Here is an 18,017-nt window from a genome sequence, read left to right on the forward strand (position 1 = left end):
CTCCTCTGAGGCTTTCCCTTCATGCTCTCCCTTTCCCTACAGAAATGGTCATTTGGGGCAGGGAGAAGCACAGCAAAGGTTGTTCTGTGCCTTGAAAGGACTGTTGCCCTTGGCAGTAGGGAGGCCACCACTGGCCCTGGCTTGGCAGAAGCCACCTTGACAGGGGCGGCCTGAGTGGTGGCAGCAGCACACACTCGCCCCCAAGCCCCCGTCAGTGTGATTTGGAAGCCAGGGGTCTGAGATCCTTCGCTGCCCAAGCCAAGTCGAATATTAGCTGGGAAGGGACATCGTTATTGGCCCTTGTCATTCTGCAGCTGCTGCAGGTAAATCACATTAGCCAAAGATTAGCTGAATTGATGAGGGCCCTTCTGGAGCAGGAATCTCTCAGGGCAGTTTTTCACATCCGACCTAATCTAGCCATGACAAGGCATGCCATAGACTTGCAGGGGAAAAAGAGAGAGACGCCAACCTCCTTTCCACCTCGTGGGAAGTGTTCTGCTTCTCCGGGTAACTCTGGACATTAAAACTGGTGTTTGTTTGACCTAAAATCATAGATACAGATGTGCAGCCAGGTAGAGATATGCCCACAGTTGACTCCATCTCAGTACGATTCGACTGAAACGTTATATGCCACCTTAATTAAGGTATACATGCATTTTAATTAGAAATCCAGCCCAGATGTAAATGAACAGGTCAAATTACACAGCCTCACCCAACTGGAAGCTGCTGATGTGCTCTGTCTCTGTCTTCCCGTCCTTTATATGCTAATGTTTTTCTCTGATGTGCTCCCTGCATGAGGCAAGAACTAATTCTCTTTTAAAAATGATACATTAAATAGATGAAATGGCAAGCTAATGAAATTATAAATCTATATTATAAATAAAATAATAGCAGGCCCAATCCTGTTGAGGTGAAATGAGCCGATTGCGCTCATCAGAGGCAGGTGGACATTTTGTCCTTGCATCTGGCTGGTCATCATGAATTACTCTGGAGGGAGAGATGTTGACCTGTCTAACCAAAAAGCATTTATGTCTCTGAGCCAGCACTCCCTTCTCTGCGGCCGCAGACTCCTCTAACGATGGGGCTGTCTTCAGCAACTGGGAGGTAGCTCATCTTGGCAAACGTTGTTGACACAGGCATCTCTCCGAGTTTCCAATTTTGGGGTGCTGTTACTCTGGGGGAAGAAAAGCAAGCACTTGCCTATACTGTGCTAAACCGCATTAAAAAAAATTCCAACAGAAATTGTGATGAGGGAATCTCAGTAACTCTTAAAGCCGTTTGTTTTGACTAACTCGAGCGTTACAGTGGGATTTTTCTAAGTGACCATGCAAATATGTGTTTCCTCATGGCTGTCTGTTTCAGGCAGGCTAGTGAGCTAGTTCTTCAACGGTATTTCATTTTCTTACTTGCAGGGCTAACTTAAAAGAGTTTTTTCAATGCTGCAGTGACTGAAGAAGCAGTCCACTCCCATGTAACCATGAAAGAGAGCCAGAGAGCTTTTTGCACCATGCATTTTTACTATTATTTTCCAATACTTAGCACCATTTCACTAAGGAACCTTGAATACAACCAAGATCCTCCTTTGCATGCGACTGTAGCTGCATTTCATGAATAGTTTGAACCCTTGTCAATGCATTTTTTGAAAAAGAAAGAAAAAAAAACTTCGTGTATGTGACTCAAAGCATGTAACCTTAAGATGTTGCATTCTAAACTGACAATAAAGACCTTTCCCAAATATGTTGGTGTTCTGAGGACTGTTTAATATGCTCTTCTAACTCATTTGGACCAGAATAAATAAGCCTGTAAATAAAGCGGGAATATACACACCTTCCCTCACCTAGGGAGAAGCCAGGCCAAGGCAGGGTGTGAGAGTTCTTGCATGCATCGCACTGAACCAGCTTATTTTAACCTTGCAGGCGATAAAAGCGAAAATGGATGAACTTAGGCCTTTGATACCTGTGTTGGAAGAGTACAAGGCCGATGCCAAATTGGTATTGCAGTTTAAAGAGGAGGTCCAGAATCTGACGTCAGTGCTTAACGAGCTGCAAGAGGAAATTGGCGCCTATGACTACGATGAACTTCAGAGCAGAGTGTCCAATCTTGAAGAAAGGCTCCGTGCATGCATGCAAAAACTAGGTAGGCCCAGTACCCTGCGGGACGTGGCGCTGCACTGCCCACCTCCGGCACACGCACAGGCTTAGGGAGTGGTGCTGAAGTGGACAGCGCCCGCTTGGCTTCGCGAGGTGATGGCTGGATTAGGGCTCCTGGGCAGGGCTACCTTGAGAGACAGCAAAGGCGGAGCGTAGGCCACACCCATCCTAGGGCATTGTTCTGAGCCGGGTCTTGTGCAGAGGCCACAGACCCTGCTAAGTCGCACATCTGGAAAAAAATAGCATACCATCTGGCGGATTGTGTGTGCGTGTGTGTACCGTATGTGTGTGTGCATTGAAGACACCAGTTTAATAGGGCTGGTAATAACATCTCAGATTCCTCCGGATTGAGAACAGGGGCTGGTGGAGCTCCTGAAATATTGAATCATGCATAGTTTGAATAAAAAAGGGAACAAAATTCAATCGCATCACAGTAGAGCTGCCATTCACAGCAGGGGAGGGAGCCCCCACTCCCAGCCTGGAAGGGGAGGGGCCTCTGAGCAAATGAGCCCCTTCCTCAGGTGTGCTTCCTCAGAAAGACCCCCAGTGTGGGGTGACCCATTTGGATTCTTATTTCTGATTGATTACCCATTCACCTTATCAACTTTCCAGTTAATTACTAGGAGAAATATTAACACATTTGTGTCTGAGTCTGCTTTTAAATAGCACATTTCAAATCCCAATTCTACTTGTAGTTTTTCTTAAGAAATATTACTATCCGTCCTCACCAGGCTGTGTTTTTTTTTTAATAACACAAAGGTTGTTTTCATACTACCTACTTTTTAGGGTAACTTAGGGTAATTTTAGGGTGATTTTGCCTTATGAAGTTTATCTCAGGCTTTCTCTGACGTTCTAACTTGATTACCTTTTTATTTCTACTCTCCCTTCCACACACACACCAAGTGCCTTATTATAAACCTAAAACATCCAAAAAGAACACTTTAAAAAAAAACCTCTAATGTTGTTAGTCGGGTGAACAGAGAGAATATTCAAGGGGAAAGAAAAGAGTCAGCCAAACCCTTGTTTTCCCAGGTTCCCACTTTAGGTGATTTTTAAATGCTGTTCTAGGTGTCCTCAGTGAACGCACAAAGCTTTAAGTTCCCCAGTCCCAAAACAGAGACAATAAGAAATGCTTGGAGTTGGAGAACTAATCCATTTTGATGTGTGCATGCTGGCTGTGTCCCATGGGGGCTGCTAACTGCATTCTTTCAGCTCCATGCTCCATGGTGCCCAGCCCTGGTGTGACAGTGGCTGGGTGACCTCAGACAGTCCCAAGAGGGGGGTCTGGGCCAGATGGCCTCTACCATGGCTTCCCAATTTGACTTTCTAGGAGTTGGTGTGAGTGTTTGACTTTCTAGGAGTTGGTGTGAATGTTAATGACGATAGGGCTGTATTAACGATCATGGGGCTATATGACTATTTCCCTCGAGTACTATCTTCGGCTTGCTACCCATCATGCCCTTGGGTGACCTCACCATTGCCCCTCTCTCCAGCACCTCCAAACACTCCCACTTATGGGGTCTCCCTCGGCCTCCGAAGAATCCAGTGGCGGGGTCTTTTTGTTGTTGTTATGTGTTTCCCCACGAGCAGTGTCTTCCCTCCCTGGAATAGACAGGGCACATCACGGAGAAACCCAGAAAAAACCTCCACATTTTCCAATCAAGGAATCAAGGGAGCAAAGTGGGGATTTGGAGTAAAAAGTTGCAAATAGTGAGAAGCCAAGGGCCTTTCCGAGGGGGCACCACCCCTCCCGGATGAGCTGGCCTTCCCATCTGTGCTTGGCCTATTTTTAGTAGCTGGGTGAGTTTACCTTGCGGCTTAAAATCTTGGGTCTTGTGAAAGAGATCACATGGCTGTCCTTGGGCTGCTAACACCATTGATTTGGGAGTAAAGAGAGAGGGTTAATAGGCCTCCAGAGGCCCTCTTTTTCCCACCTTTGGAGTGCAGCTGCCTGGTTTCCCCTCTGCGTTTAATTCTTTCTTTGGAAGGGCTGCGACACGTAGGCAGAGCTGCTGAATCAGAGCGTCTGCAGGTGGGGCCCTGGCATCTGCCTGTAGCCAGCACCCGGCTAATCTTGACACACAGCAAACTAAGCTCCCCCATTAGAGGAGGCAGCTTTGTAAGGTAGTAAATGCCACTCGATAGCTGTGCGACTCCCCCAAGGCATTTACCCTCTCGAGTTTCAGCTGCCTCCTCAACTGTAAAATGGTGCAGGGAGTCCCTGAGCTCCGGGGTAATTCATGGAATGATAATTCGTGGAAGTCCTTCAGATCCTGAGCTCAGCACTGTGCCCGGCAGAGGAGGTGCTGGTAGGCAGGTAGGTCGATGGATAGAGAAGTGATGATAGCTGACTGATAACTGGATAGGTAGTTAGACAGATAAATGATTGATTGATTGATTGATTGATTGATAGATAGATGGTTGACACACAGATTTAGCAGCTGCTGATCTTCCTCCTCCCTCTTCACAGGCTTTTGTTCAAGTTCAGTAACTTAAGCACCAAATTAATATCCTGCAGCTGCTTAATTTAGCTTCATTTTAGCCTTGCAAATAGGTACCCATCTCAGGACCACCCTGGCAGCCTGTTTCCTTGCTGAGAGGTTGCCGAGGAGACCGGCCTTCTGCAAGGTGGAGCCAGCACACGCTGCCGGCCATCCTGGGTGGTCAGGGCTTCTGTGAGATGTGGCATCCAGTAGTGGGCAGTTTCCTCCCCTGTCCCAGACCCCGCAGTTTCTTGGTGTGCCTGCTGCACCTGCTGGTGTGAAGTCTGACTGCAGGTTCCGTGGTCTAGTGAACAGGGTCCAGGTTCCCTTCCTGCAGTAAGCCTGGAGGAGAGGCTCTCCCAAAGTCTTCCTGATAGCTCTCCCCTTGCTGCTACCTTCTTCAAGGCACTGTTGCTGACAAGCCCAGAACATACTCAGAAACAGAGAACACAGGACCAGGGCTCCATCAGCTTTCAGTTTCCAATTCTGAAGATCCCTCTTTTGATGGCATTATATGATTTTTTATTGGCCCAGCCAGAAACTTGAATCTGAACCTCTCCTCTCAGGCATCCTCTGGAAGGGAGGCAGTTTGTCGGTTCCCCTGGAGCAGGTCTTGTTGCCAGGCAAGGGGAGAGGCAGTGTTGCCCCGTGCCCCTGGCCTCGTCCCCTGAGCTGGGTGTGGGGCCCTCTCTCCAGGGGAACCTGCAGAGTCAGATGCCCCAGCAGCGAAGCTGAGCGAAGCCAGAAGCGTGAGGGTCAGTGCATGACGCCGCTCTACCCGTGGAGCTCCTGGGGCGTGTCGTGTGCCTGTCGGCTTCAGGCCTCCGTGGTCCTCTCTATAAACGAGGGGTGAGGGGGCCAGCTGATGTGAAGGGCTCCTCCCAGATATACCATCCTGGCACTCTGGTGCTAAAGGCTTCCTTCGTTTCTTTTTTTTTCCCAAAGGGTGAGAAGGAAGCCCCCAGACACCCATAAGCACAGACAGAGCCTGGGCTTCAGGGTCAGTCGGGTCTTTTTGTTTCACTGGAACACGTCTTAACAAAGCCCGCTGGCTCCAGCTTCAGAGTCCCCTGTCAGCCGCTGGGAGCTGGGCCTGTCTGGGTATCTAGGTTGATGCAAGTCCAGTCGCAGGCCCCAGGCCCCCGTCCCAGCTCGGGATGGCAGGGCATGGTGCTTGGCTCTGGCACCATGCCCTACACTCTGTCCTGGGGGAGACAAATCTGAAGCCTCCCTCTTGTTCCCTGACCCTGAGATGTGAGAAAGTGTCAACCAGGCAGAGAGAGCGTCTGTCTTCTCCTGCCCCCGGCCCTGAGTGGAGCTAGACAGTGAGCCACTATCACCGGCACACATGGTGCGTTCAAGGATAGAGAGTTAAGCCCTCGCCAGTGGATTCTGAAGGAAAACGCACTGGAATGACAGGGGAGGAAATAAACCGAAATCTAAAAAGCCACTCAGAAGCACTGACTGAGTGGGGCCCAGGCGGCCAGGGCTCCTCCCAGGAAGTTCTCCAGATGGCAGGCAGTGAGAGTCTCCTGGAGGCCCGCCCTTCCCTGCCATGCAAGGAGGAGGGTCTGCCATGACCCTTTTCTCAGTGGCCGCCCCAGCCCAGGCCCTGGGTCTGATCCTGAGGCCTGGCGGGGATGCTGCATGGTTCTCAGCTTCTTTCATATGCATCTTAGACATTGGTTTGTCCAAGTTCCCAGCTTTGCAGACTTCTTCCAGCTTAAGTCTTCCCGAATTGCAGGGGATAAAAGCTGGGACCAAGGAAGATAGGCTCAGAGGACAGGCAGCAGGCCAGGAACCCCATCTGCCTGCTTCAGGGCACTCAGCCCTCCTGGCCTGTCTCCGGGGTTACCCAGAGACCCCTCTGTCTCTGGCCTGAGGTCCTCGGTGAGCATCTCGCCGGGCCTGTTCTATGAGGTCATCCAGGCTGCTGCTCAGAAGTGGCCTCCTCCTGGGAGTAGCAAGAGGCAGATTGTCTCATCCGCAGGGGCGTCGGCTTGTCCAGGCTCCCGGCCTTGCACAGTGCTCTGCCTTCTGAGCCCGTCTGGGGCCCTCTGGGGGCCTCCCCCTCCAGCTGAGCATGCCAGCCCTCCCAGCCCAGGCCTTCCCAGGAGACAGAGCCTGTTTGGGCCATTTCCTGAGTCTCCAGCAGTGCAGGAAGCCCGGCCAGTCCTCTCCTGCCTCTCCCGCCTCTCCCCTCCTCTTCCCTCCCTGTGAGTGCATCCTGAGTGCTCGTGACTGGAGAGGGACGCTTTCCTGAACTGGATGTGCCAAGATTCCGCTGAGGCTCTGCCATGGGCTTTTTTAGATCCTGTCAGTTCCTGAGGTCTTGGCAGAAGCGGTCTGGATGGAGAACCAAAAATAACTCCCTGACTCAAGGAGGGCAGGTGGCCTCCAGCCCCGAGGGCCCTGGGAGCTGTGCCTGCAGCCAGCAGTTGGAAGAGCAGGGTGCAGAGCCAGCCTCACCCTTCCCTGCCCTCGCTAAGCCAATATTTTAAGGCTCGTTTCAAGGGGTCACTTTTGCATTTAAAAGAGGGAGCTGGAGAGGGTGATGCTCAGCTCTGAGCCAGTGGGGACCATGCAGGAGGGAAGAGGGAGCCCTTGGCCCAGGGCAGGGTGGGCCTGGGGCAGAGCCGCCCTCTGGAGAGTAGAACTGCAAGGCCCAGGGTGGGCAGGATGAAGTGGGAGGGGTGAAGACCACGTCCACCTGGGCTCGCCTTACTGTACATCCTCAGTCTGAATCCCCAGGGATGCCTCCTGACCTCTGTGGAGCTCTGACTCTGTGGCAGGTGCTGTCCCAAAAGCTCTCCGGTGGTCCCTGCCCTAATTCTCACAGCAGCCTTCCGAGGGGGCACTGTTGTTATTAGCCCATCTATAGAGAAGGAGAGGGAGTACACAGCATCCCCCAGGGAAGAGGGTCACTCCCCCTCTTCCACTGAGACAAAGAGTGAAGCCTTCGACTTAGGAGGCTTTTCTGAGCAATGAGTCATTCATTCATTCATTCATTCCATACAAATCCCCAGGCTGAGTTTTGGAGGAAAAAGGGTGAATGCAGGAAGCTTCTTCCCTGGGGCAGTAAGACCCAGACATTCCTCGGCAGCCCCAGGAGATGTACGGTGGGAAGCTGGCTCCAGCTCCAGTGAGGACAGGCAGGCCAGGCAGAGTGAAGGAGGGGCACGTCTTTAGGGCAGAGGTGTCAGTTTGGGGCAAGCCAGTGAAGGTGGGTGGGAAGGTGGGGCTGGGGCCGGCTCGCCAGGTGGAGGGACAGCTGGAGCAAAGCTGCATGAACCAGCAGGGTGGGGCTCGGGCCAGGCGGCAGAGAGGAGCCCGGCACTGACTGCTGCCTCTGGCCTCTGCCGGCTGCCTGCAAGGTGGAGGGCAGACACCTGGTCTCCTTCCGGGAGGTCATGCGACCGGGACCAGCCTGCTGCGGGTGTTGTTCTGGGCGTTAGTGTGGGCCAGCGTCACGGAAGGCCCGGCGTGTTGACTGAGGAGGCTGAAGTGGCCAGAGCCCGCGTGCGCTGCTGGATGGAAACCCAGCGTGGGGCCGCCGCTCCTCTAGGCTTCTCCTTCTGGACAACTAACAGAACCACGGCGTGGAGAGCCCTCACGGGACGTTCCCAGGGCCAAAGCACTGTCTTAGGGGACACCAGCCTCTGGACGGCAGGGAGGGCTGGAAAGGGGCTGTGAAGGGCTTCTCCCAGCTCCCACCCAGTGCAGAGGGAGCTGCTGTCTCCCCCGAAGCCCAGGGCCCCCCAGCAGCCGGAGGGTGAGGGGTGAGCCCAGCCATGGCTCCTGTCTCCTGCTCCTCCAGGGCCTTGGTAAAGCCGCCCTGAGCTCCCCGGCTCAGCCAGCGAGTTGCACTGGAGTGAAAATCTGGGCCGGGCTCTCCTAGAAAAGGAGTCTCTTGTGAGACTTCTCAGACCCCCCACATCTTCTTACTTCTCGTCCCCATAGACGCCGGTCAGCTGTGGCCATCTCCTCTCCGTCCCTGTCTTCTGCTGCTTCCCCTCCCACAGATGGGGAGCATGGCCTCGCCCAGAGCCCGTGTGGACCAAGGCTGAGCAGACCCTGGCAGCCTCTCACCCGGCCCCACTGCCGGGAAGCCTCCAGCCATGAGGGGACAATATTTACTTGGGAAAGCACATAATTCCTCTTGAAATTAGGAACGGGGGACTAAGCACGGAGGAGGAAGGGAGGGAAGGGCTGTGACATTTCTTCTTCCAATCGGGGCAGAGGCGGCAGCCTGGGAGCCAGGTTGCCGGGGCCTTGGAGCAGTGCAGCCCGACTCAATGGGAATGTGGGGGCAAACCCAGTCTTTTTCTGTGGGCAGTGGGCTCCTCGTCCCTCTGAAAGCCCCTGGTGCCCGGATGCACGCTCTCCTGCCAACCCACAGAATCAGAGACGCCTCCACGCCGGCGGGGCCGGGAGCGTTCATCTTTCTGGTCTTGTGTGATGCCAGTAACAGGCCACTTCCAGTTGGGAGAGAGTGGGAGGCACCCTGAGACCTGCGCTGAGCATGGGAGTGGCCGCGTCCTCCAGGGGGGCAGCCTGGAGCCTGCCCCACCCTGCTTGCCTACGGGATTATCCTGGCTGAGCCGAGGTCCAGGCGCACTCACCAGCAGTCTTCCCCCACACATGGATGGCCTCTGCACTCGTGTGCTCGTGCAAGCCCACCGAGGGTGCCACGCAGACCTAGGAGGTCACAGGCGGGCTTGGCCGGGAGGGACAGGGCAGGGTGCGGGGGCTTGCGGCAGAGGGGCCCTTCCTCCACCCTGCGCAGGGAAGCCACCCACTTCCCATCCAGGGTCCCTGTTAGAATCAGGAGCATTTGGCCCTTCAGAGGGCGGCCGAGGCTCGTGCATTCTGGAAGAGCTGCATGGCTGTGCAGACTGGCCGGCCTCCGGGCAGGAGGAGTTGTGTGCCTGTGCAGTGGGTGTGGAAGCCGCCCTGAGCCCTCAGGGGTGTGGGGGGCTCCAGCCTCAGTCCGAATCACTGGGTGGCCCGGGTGTGTCCCTCCTCACCTCCATGGTCCTCTGTGAGACGGGAGGGCTGCTGAGGTCACATCCAGGATCCCATCTGCCCTGGTGCTCAAAATCCCAGCGCTCCAGCCTGGGCTCCTCCCACAGGCAGAAGCAACTGGCTCACGCCTGTGGGAGAAGCGCGCAGGCTCTTCCTGCGGGAAGGCAGCTGTGGCCTTTGTCCCGGGTGAGTTCCGGGGCGGCTGGTGGTGGTGCTGCTCCATCGTGGAACAGGGCCTGCCTGGATGCGGTGTCTCACACTGGGCCTAACTGTGCCCCACGTGGGCTGGGCTGTCAGGACATGACTTCTAATGCCCTTGGGGGTGGAGCTGCCACGTTACCATTTCCAAGAGAAGAAAATTGAGTCTTGGCAAAGCTGACCCCCTCTCCTAGAGGTGCTGCTCCGGCACCCCCATCCCCAGGCCATGGGTCCAGCAGGCTGAGGAGGCGTGAAGCAGGGGAGGGCGGCCGTCTGCCCACGGCTCTTCCCTGCTATCCTGGCCACAGCCGCTCTGTTTTGGGGAGGAGGTGGCTTTTCTGAGACTGGGGGAGTTGTCTGTGAAAACAAGGGCGTGAGCAGCTTTCCACAGCACCCCAGACCCTGAGGGCAAGAGGAGAAGCCGCCACGTGGCACATGTGCTCTGGGCAGTCAGGGTCAGGGTGACCACCGCGGGCCGGGGCCCCTGCCCTCCCTCTCCTGACCTGCGTGCTCTTTTCCAGCTTGCGGGAAGTTGACGGGCATCAGTGACCCCGTGACTATCAAGACCTCCGGCTCGAGGTTCGGATCCTGGATGACAGATCCTCTCGCCCCCGAAGGCGATAACCGGGTAAGTGTCCCCTTATGTCATAGGGGGTCATTTGGGCAAGGGTGCTCTCGGAAGCCTGGTGGGCCCTGGACATGGGTACAAGCCACGCCCACCCTCCAGGGCCTGTGGACTGGGCAGCTTGGTGCCCGGGGGCGTTTGTTCCTGGAAGACTTTCGGGAGGGACCCAGGCCTCTGTGCTAATCCAGAGTTGTAGATCATGGGCCGGGGAGTGACATGAGGATGATGACATCCCATGACTTGGCTGCAGACCCCTTCAAAGCTGCCTCCCCGGCCCGGGTAGGCTGGGCTGGGCTGGGCTGGGCTGGTGCCCCAAGTCCGTTTCTCTGGAGCCGAAACCCAGCCCTGACTTTTCCGGTCCTTGCATCTGCTTCAGGAAGAGAATTCATTAGGCCTTTCTTGTTTTAATGACATCTCATTTGTATTTCATTTGCCATTCCTTTCATGGCTGATGGAGACTCATGTTCCTTTTGATTTAGGAAAGAGGCCATGTTCTTTTTTCCCAGGCTTTTTCCCCCTGGGTGAAACCTCAGAAGAGGAGAGAGAAACAGGCACCATATTTGCCTTTATCTGGGGAGCTGGGTTTTACATTCGAGCCCCTTTGAAAAATGGGGAGGTGAGGGTGGCTGCCCGACCGATGGTGAGGCCCGGCCTCGCTCGGCCCCTGGGCCCCAGACCCCTGGACACAGGCAGCATGGGCTTATAGCCTCCCTCCAAAGCGAGCACCCTCTGAAAGCTCTCGCTGGAGGAGGGAAGCTGTCAGGGCTTCGCTGTCCCTTGATTTGCAAACTGACCTCTGGCTGCCAGAGTGGGCATTTCTCACCCAGCCCCCTCTTCCTTCAGGGGCTTACAGGACACTTAGAAAATAAACACTTAAAAACAACCCAGCTCTGCCGTGGGCCGACTGAGGAAGGCCCTTTGAAATGTGAGATCCTCGAAGCTTTATCTGGAGAGGGTTTGATGGAAGGGATGGACCCAGCTCTCTCCCCTCCGATTTCTGATCTCTTTGCCTCCCTCCTTCACCATTGCCCCCATTTCCACAAAATCTCTTACATTTAAAACATGGGCAGCACTGCCTCCAGCACCCTCCTTCCTTCCAGGAAGACGGCTGGGGTGGGGAGAGGGACTGGCAGGCCTGCTAGAGCCTGTTGCATTTGTCTTGATCCCCTGGCCTTGCATGGGAGTGGCCCCTGTCCCCATCTGGAGGGGCTGGCCAGACTGCAGAGCTGGGATACAATTCGTGCTGGGTGTTTGTCGGGGAGAAGGTTTTTCTATCCTGTTTTCTAAATCGTGACAGCTGAGGCTCAGAAGTTTTCTAACAATTTAATTAGCTGTGAAGACTCCGACCACTCTTTTATTCCACGTCCCACCTGGAAAACCCCGCTTATGTTCAGAGTTAGGAACTTGCTCCTGCCACAAATGTTGGTGACAATGATCATAATACAGAAGAAAACAAGGTGATGCTGGCAGGCACTTAGAAAGCAGGGCCGGGTGCAGTGGCTCACACCTGTAATCCCAGCACTTTGGGAGGCTGAGGCGGGTGGATCACCTGAAGTCAGGAGTTTGAGACCATCCTGGCCAACATGGGGAAACCCCATCTCTCTAAAAATGCAAAAATTAGCCAGGCGTGGTGGCATGCACCTGTAATCCCAGCTACTCAGGAGGCTGAGGCATGAGAATCGCTTGAACCTGGGAGGCAGAGGTTGCAGTGAGCCGAGATCACACTACTGCACCCCAGCCTGGGTGACAGAACGAGGCTCTGTCTCAAAAAAAAAAAACAGAAAAAGCGAGTGGGTCCTGTGTGCAGGTGCTGTCCAAAGCACTTGCCCTTCATGCATTAACTCCCTTAATAGCAGGGGGAAGGACGGGGCCTTAATGCGGCCATCTGCATGCCCTTCCTGGTTTGTCCTCCCTGGGACCTTCCAGCATCGGGGTCATCGGCATCTCAGTGTGGATGACAAGACTGTGTTCTCACCCCCAGAGGCGGAAGGGTCTCAGGATGGTGGAGTGCCTGTCTGCAGCATGCACTGACACTCCAAGCCGAGTCCCCTTATACCACCCTCCCCCTACAAGTGCCCTTCCCACACCTCCCCGCAATCTGGCCCACCCCACCATGCAGAGCAGGAAAACCACCCCACAAACCCACGCTGGCCACATTGAGATCTGTGAGCAGGAAGCAGTCACCTCGCTGCTGCAGAGGGCAACCCCAGGGCTGGACTGCTCTGTCTGTATCTCACACCCCCCAGGACTGGACTGCTCTGTCTGTATCTAACACCCCCCAGTATCTAACACCCCCCAGGACTGGACTGCTCTGTCTGTATCTAACACCACACGTGTGTGCCTCTTGACTTCTGTTTTTGTGTCACCTTCCTTTGTCATAGGGAGCACTAGTCAAGTTATCGTTTTTCTAGGTACCAAGGATCTGGGGCTCCTGGAAGCCCCGGCTGTTTGCTTTGCACAGCGCACGAGGGTGTGGGTTTGCAAAGCTGTCGCAGTGCTGATGGATGCTTTTGATCATTAGGCATCTATTTTCTGCTTGATGACTGGATTGCCCTCCAGGAAAAGAAGTTTTGGTGGTGGGTAGAGTGTGGGGAGAAGAAGCCCCAGGAGAAGGGATCCCTGGCAAGGGGGCGGGGGAGATGGGTGCTGGGGCTGGCAGAGGAACCACCGGGGGCCTGCTCAGAGCACCCTCTGCCACAGCCATTCCAAGCCATACGCTCAGCACAGCCTCCAACTCCCAGCGTGCTAAGTGACATGTCCCCAGGTCCTGCCATTGATCTAGGCCAGCCGTGGTTTGTTTGTTTTGATCTTTTCCAATCTCCCATTCAGTTTTGATCACACACACAGGAGACCAATAACTCGCTCCAAAAAAATGAAAAGGAAATCAATGTCGGCGGCTTCAGTGCAGGCTGCCATGGAGGGCATCATAAGACGGGTGTGGCCAAGGGCAGAGGGGAGAAGTACAATGGGGCTGCCTAGGAGAGAGCCCGGCTCAGGGGGACCTGCAGAATCTCTGTGTTCATGTGACCACAGGAGGGACGGTCCTGAGCCAGCTTGCAGGGCCTCGCTAAGCTGTCAGAACAAGGTTAGCTTGGGACGCCTTTGCATCAGGCCTTTCTCGATTCATTTATTAAGCACTGACTGTATGCCTGGCCTGTGCTGAGCACTGAGAACCCCCCAGTGCTTCTCAGCAGGGAGCCACCCCTGCGCTTCCCAGGGCGCTGGGCCCCAGAGCCCCTCCTTTCCTTCCCACCCATCCCATTGCCTCAGTGTTGGAGGAGGGAAGGGCTGTGTGGAGGTTGGCCAGCTCTCAACCTGATGCATGAATGCCCTGCCAGGCTGTGTTCCCGCCCACGGGGAGACCACATGAGTTCTGGGACCCCTTCCCCAGCTCGGAGGCTCCTGGCCTGCTCTGACCATGGGCTGCCTTCCAGAGCCCGACATCTGCCTCCTCCTTTCTGACCCACTTCCTATAAAAGTCTCAGGTCAGCTCACATCAGACACCAGACACCAAAAAGGGGGGCAGCGCTACTCCCACCACCCCAGGAAGTTCATGTTCGAAGGGGTGATATACTTAGGAAAACACTGTCATTTTACAAACAGCAGCGAGCTTAGCTTAGCGTTTCAAAGTCCTTTCCCATCATCTAAACAGCGTCAAGGCCATCTAGATATTTTATAAGGATCCTACGGAATCTTTTTTTCCAGAAGGTGGAAATGCATAAAACCGTGTGGGTGCAGGCAGTGGTCAGGCCACCGCCAGTGGTGCAATAAACATCAACGTCCCTTCAAATCACTTCTCGGTGTGAGAAGGGACGTTCCCAGGACCGAGAATCGTTGTGTGTTCCCCTTCAGCCTTCACTCCCCAAGTGGAGCCTCCAGCAGAAACTGCCAGCATCCCCACCTCTTTCCCATCACCCATTCAGCTACGGCCCCCTTTAGAGCGTCTTTTCCAGCAGCCCAGGCTCCTTGATGTTAGCAATTCTGTCAGGAGGACATGTGACAGATGCTCGCCAAACCAAAGAGAAGTGCCAATGCAGGCCCAAGTCCCTACGCCAAGACCCTTTAAATAGCATCCGCTTCCCACTTCCCGGGGGCTGCATCAGAGGCGTTTGGGACAGCTGTGCCAGATCCGTGCCCATCGTCCGGCTCTACCCTGAACCGAGAGGCCCTCTTCACTGGGAAGCTGATGAAAGTAATCAGGACAGTTAGGAAAATCCCACATTCTCAGTAAACTGCACCACATGTGGCTGAAATGTGGTCCAGAGGTTCAGCCAGCCAGTTTTTCTTATATGGGAAGCTGTGTTGGGCCTCAGTTTCGGAGAAGCCTGGTCCCGTGAAAGCATGGTATTTACAAATGCATTGCGTGTTTGCGTGAGAAGGAAGAACCCAACCATTGCTTTATTTTATGTTTTCCGACAAAGAAACCCTCATGGGTTGGGGAGGAGATTTGGGCAGGAACTTGGGGCCTTCCAGCCTGTGTCGTCGAATTAGAGTGAGGCTGTGCTCGGGGCAGGGTGGCCTCGCTTACCGTCTGGCCACAGGCTCTCAGGGACTGTAGCGCACGGCCCACTGAACTAGAGAAGGATGATCAGTGTGCAGAGACCCCCACGACCCCCAGGAGGCCTGAGTCCAGCCCTGACCCCCTGCTCTTCGTAGGTCTCGGGGCCGCGAATCTGACCTTTCCTGCCTGTGCTGAGGGTGGGTGTGTTGCAGAGCTGTTGGGGACATCAGATGTCACCAGTGAGCTCCTGTGTGGGGTCCCTGTGGGTGGTGTGGTTCAGAGCTGGGCACAGAGGTTCAGAGCTGCTCCACACTGGAGTCTGCATCTCTCTGCTGCTCCTCCCAGCTCTGTGACCTCTGGGATATTCTTTTTTTTTTTTTTTTTTTTGAGAGAGAGTCTTGCCCTGTCGCCAGACTGGAGTTTAATGGTGCAATCTCAGCTCACTGCAACCTCCGCCTCCCAAGTTGAAGCAATTCCCCTGCCTCAGCCTCCTGAGTAGCTGGGATTACAGGCGCACACCACCACTTCTGGCTAATTTGTGTGTGTGTGTGTGTGTGTGTGTTTTAGTAGGGACAGGGTTTCACCATGTTGGCTGGAATGATCTCCATCTCCTGACCTCATGATCCGCCTGCCTCGGCCACCCAAAGTGCTGGGGTTACAGGCGTGAGCCACTGCGCCCAGCCAGGACATTCTTAACCTTCTGTTCCTCAGGGTCATGATCAGAAAGGGCACACCTGCACAGGGGGCTCTCAGCATATGCAGTGGCGGCAGCACCAGTGGCTCTAATATACCAGGTTTCACTCCGTGGCACACAACAGCCCGTCCAGCTGTGAATGAAGAGCAGTTAGGTCAGGGAGGGACACGTACTGGCCGCTGATCTGCCAAGAGGGCTCCATGGACAGACAGCACCAGGGGCCACCCACCCTGTGGGGCTCTCAGTTGGGAGAGGCACCTGCAGAAGAGTCTCTGGTCTCTGCTGTCCCTGTTCCCTCCAGGCTGCACTGGCCTTCTTTTCCCAGAATGTTCTCTCTGGTCTCCCCTTCCAATGCCTGGGGAACCCCAAGATTCTTCCAGCACGAGGATTTTTGCATGGAGCCATGGCCCCTCATGAGGTCAGAAGCTTTGGGAGGACAGAGCCTGTGTCCCCAGCACCTGGAAAATAGGAGATGAATGGTGGCCCTTGGTGGAGCTTGGGGCCCAGCCTTGGGGCTCTGTGTAGCCAAGACCCGGGGCAGGATGGCCAGCCAGCCATGCACACCTGCTTTCAGGCACCATTCTCCCAGTCGGAGGGTGACTCGTCCACCCAGTCCGCACAGGGCCACTCTTGGACAGGTGTCTCCTGGGCCACTGTGGATGCCTTGACACTGGAGAGCTCAGCAGCAGGGGCTCGTGTGGACACCGTGGTGCTCCTGGGAGGACGGCGGCATGAGAGCTTGCCTTCTGCAGGGGCACAGACAGGGGCCACCACATGGGGTCGCCAAGTGAGATTGGGATAAGGTCCCTGAGGGAGAGAAGGAAGGGGGATGAGGAGAGGCCATGGCAGGAGGGAGAAGGTCATTGCTGGGGGCATCCAGGGATGAGCAGGTTCCAGGAACCACTGTCTCCTTCATAGATGAAAGCCACTTTGTGGGGTGGGGGAGGGCAGCCTTGGTAACCTGGGTGGAAGCAAGCTGTGTCCGGGTCAGGGCAGGCTTTGCATGTGCTGTGTGCAAGATCCAGACCAGCGTGCACGCTTCCTAATGCACAGAGCAGGTGGCAGCCAGCACAGCTGGCCATGTGACCCTGAGAGAGGCCTTCCTTCTCTCTGGGCCTCTCTGAATTGGGGATGTGGGGATGGAGTCCCTAAGCCTCTGTGATTCTGTGGAGGGATGGGTGTCACGGCCTGTCTCGCTGCGTCCTGGGCTAGTCTGGAGGCCAATCCCCCTGTGGTCTCAGTTTTCAGATGGGGTGACCCTACCGCCACGTCCCCACGGGTGGTCTTACGGCCTTCTTCCTTTGGGTGGTGCCTGGGCCTGGTGAGCTCCAGCAGGCTCTGAGGGCCGTGTCTAGCTTACCCAGAACCACAGGCCACTCGAGTCCTGGGCTATAAATGATGATAGCTGGCATTTATCGAACCACTACAGGTGGCAGGTCCCCACAGGACCTATTTTATAGCAGAGGGAACTGAGGCACAGAGAGGGGTGGAAACTCCCCAGGTCTCACTGGAGACTGGTGGTGGCTGGCAGTGGAGGCGCTTCTTGGTGCCGCATTAACAGGAGTCCAGCCACATGGACACCCCTCACTCTCTGGGATCCACAAAGCAGTGCCTGGGAGGCCAGAAAGCTTTGGCAGACCCACGGTGTGCCCTGAGCTGAGTGGGGGTGCTGGGTCACAGTGAGGCAGCAAGGCCTCCCCTCCAGGCTCACAGTCAGGTGGGGGACACATGCCTGATGCCCCAGCACACGGGTGTGGAAGCCCAAGAGGTGCCCTGTGGCTGCTGCAGGCTGCCCCACAGCCTGGGGGGCACCACAGGGGCTCACTGCCACCCAGTGCTGGAGGCTGGAAGCCCCAGACCAGGGCACCTGCAGGGCTGCACTCTGAAGATGCCAGGGGAGGACCCTCCTGCCTCTTCTCATGGCTCCAAGTGTTCTTGGCTGTGGGTGCATCACTCCAGTCTCTGCTTCCGTCTTCACATGGCTCCTCCCTGTGTCTGTGTCCCCTCTTCTGTCTCGTATAAGGACACTTGTCACTGGATTTAGAGCCCCCACCTTCATCCAGGACGAGCTCATCTTGAGTTTTTTTTTTTTTTTTTGAAACAGAGTCTCACTCTGTTGCCCAGGCTGGAGTGCAGTGGTGTGATCTCGGCTCACTGCAAGCGATTCTCCTGCCCTAGCCTCCCGAGTAGCTGGAATTACAGGCACGTGCCACCGTGTCCGGCTAATTTTTGTATTTTTAGTAGAGACGAGGTTTCACTGTGTTGGCCAGGTCTCGAACTCCTAACCTCGTGATCCGCCCGCCTCAGCCTCCCAGAATGCTGGGATTACAAGCATGAACCC

The 18,017-nt window shown here is 55.2% G+C and overlaps 1 protein-coding gene across 1 annotated transcript in view; it reads left to right on the forward strand.

Annotated features, from left to right (window-relative positions):
• LOC116475483 (noelin-like) overlaps positions 1-18,017 on the forward strand; it is a 38,244-nt gene that overhangs the window by 14,368 nt on the left and 5,859 nt on the right. Inside the window, exons 6-8 of the mRNA XM_032164764.2 lie at positions 1,067-1,104; positions 1,842-2,136; positions 10,378-10,484. Of these exons, the coding sequence (XP_032020655.1) occupies positions 1,067-1,104; positions 1,842-2,136; positions 10,378-10,484 (440 nt within the window). The remainder of the gene's footprint in view (positions 1-1,066; positions 1,105-1,841; positions 2,137-10,377; positions 10,485-18,017) is intronic.

This window comes from Hylobates moloch, unplaced genomic scaffold (genome assembly GCF_009828535.3).
Source record: "Hylobates moloch isolate HMO894 unplaced genomic scaffold, HMol_V3 SCAFFOLD_10, whole genome shotgun sequence".
Classification (NCBI taxonomy): domain Eukaryota; kingdom Metazoa; phylum Chordata; class Mammalia; order Primates; family Hylobatidae; genus Hylobates; species Hylobates moloch.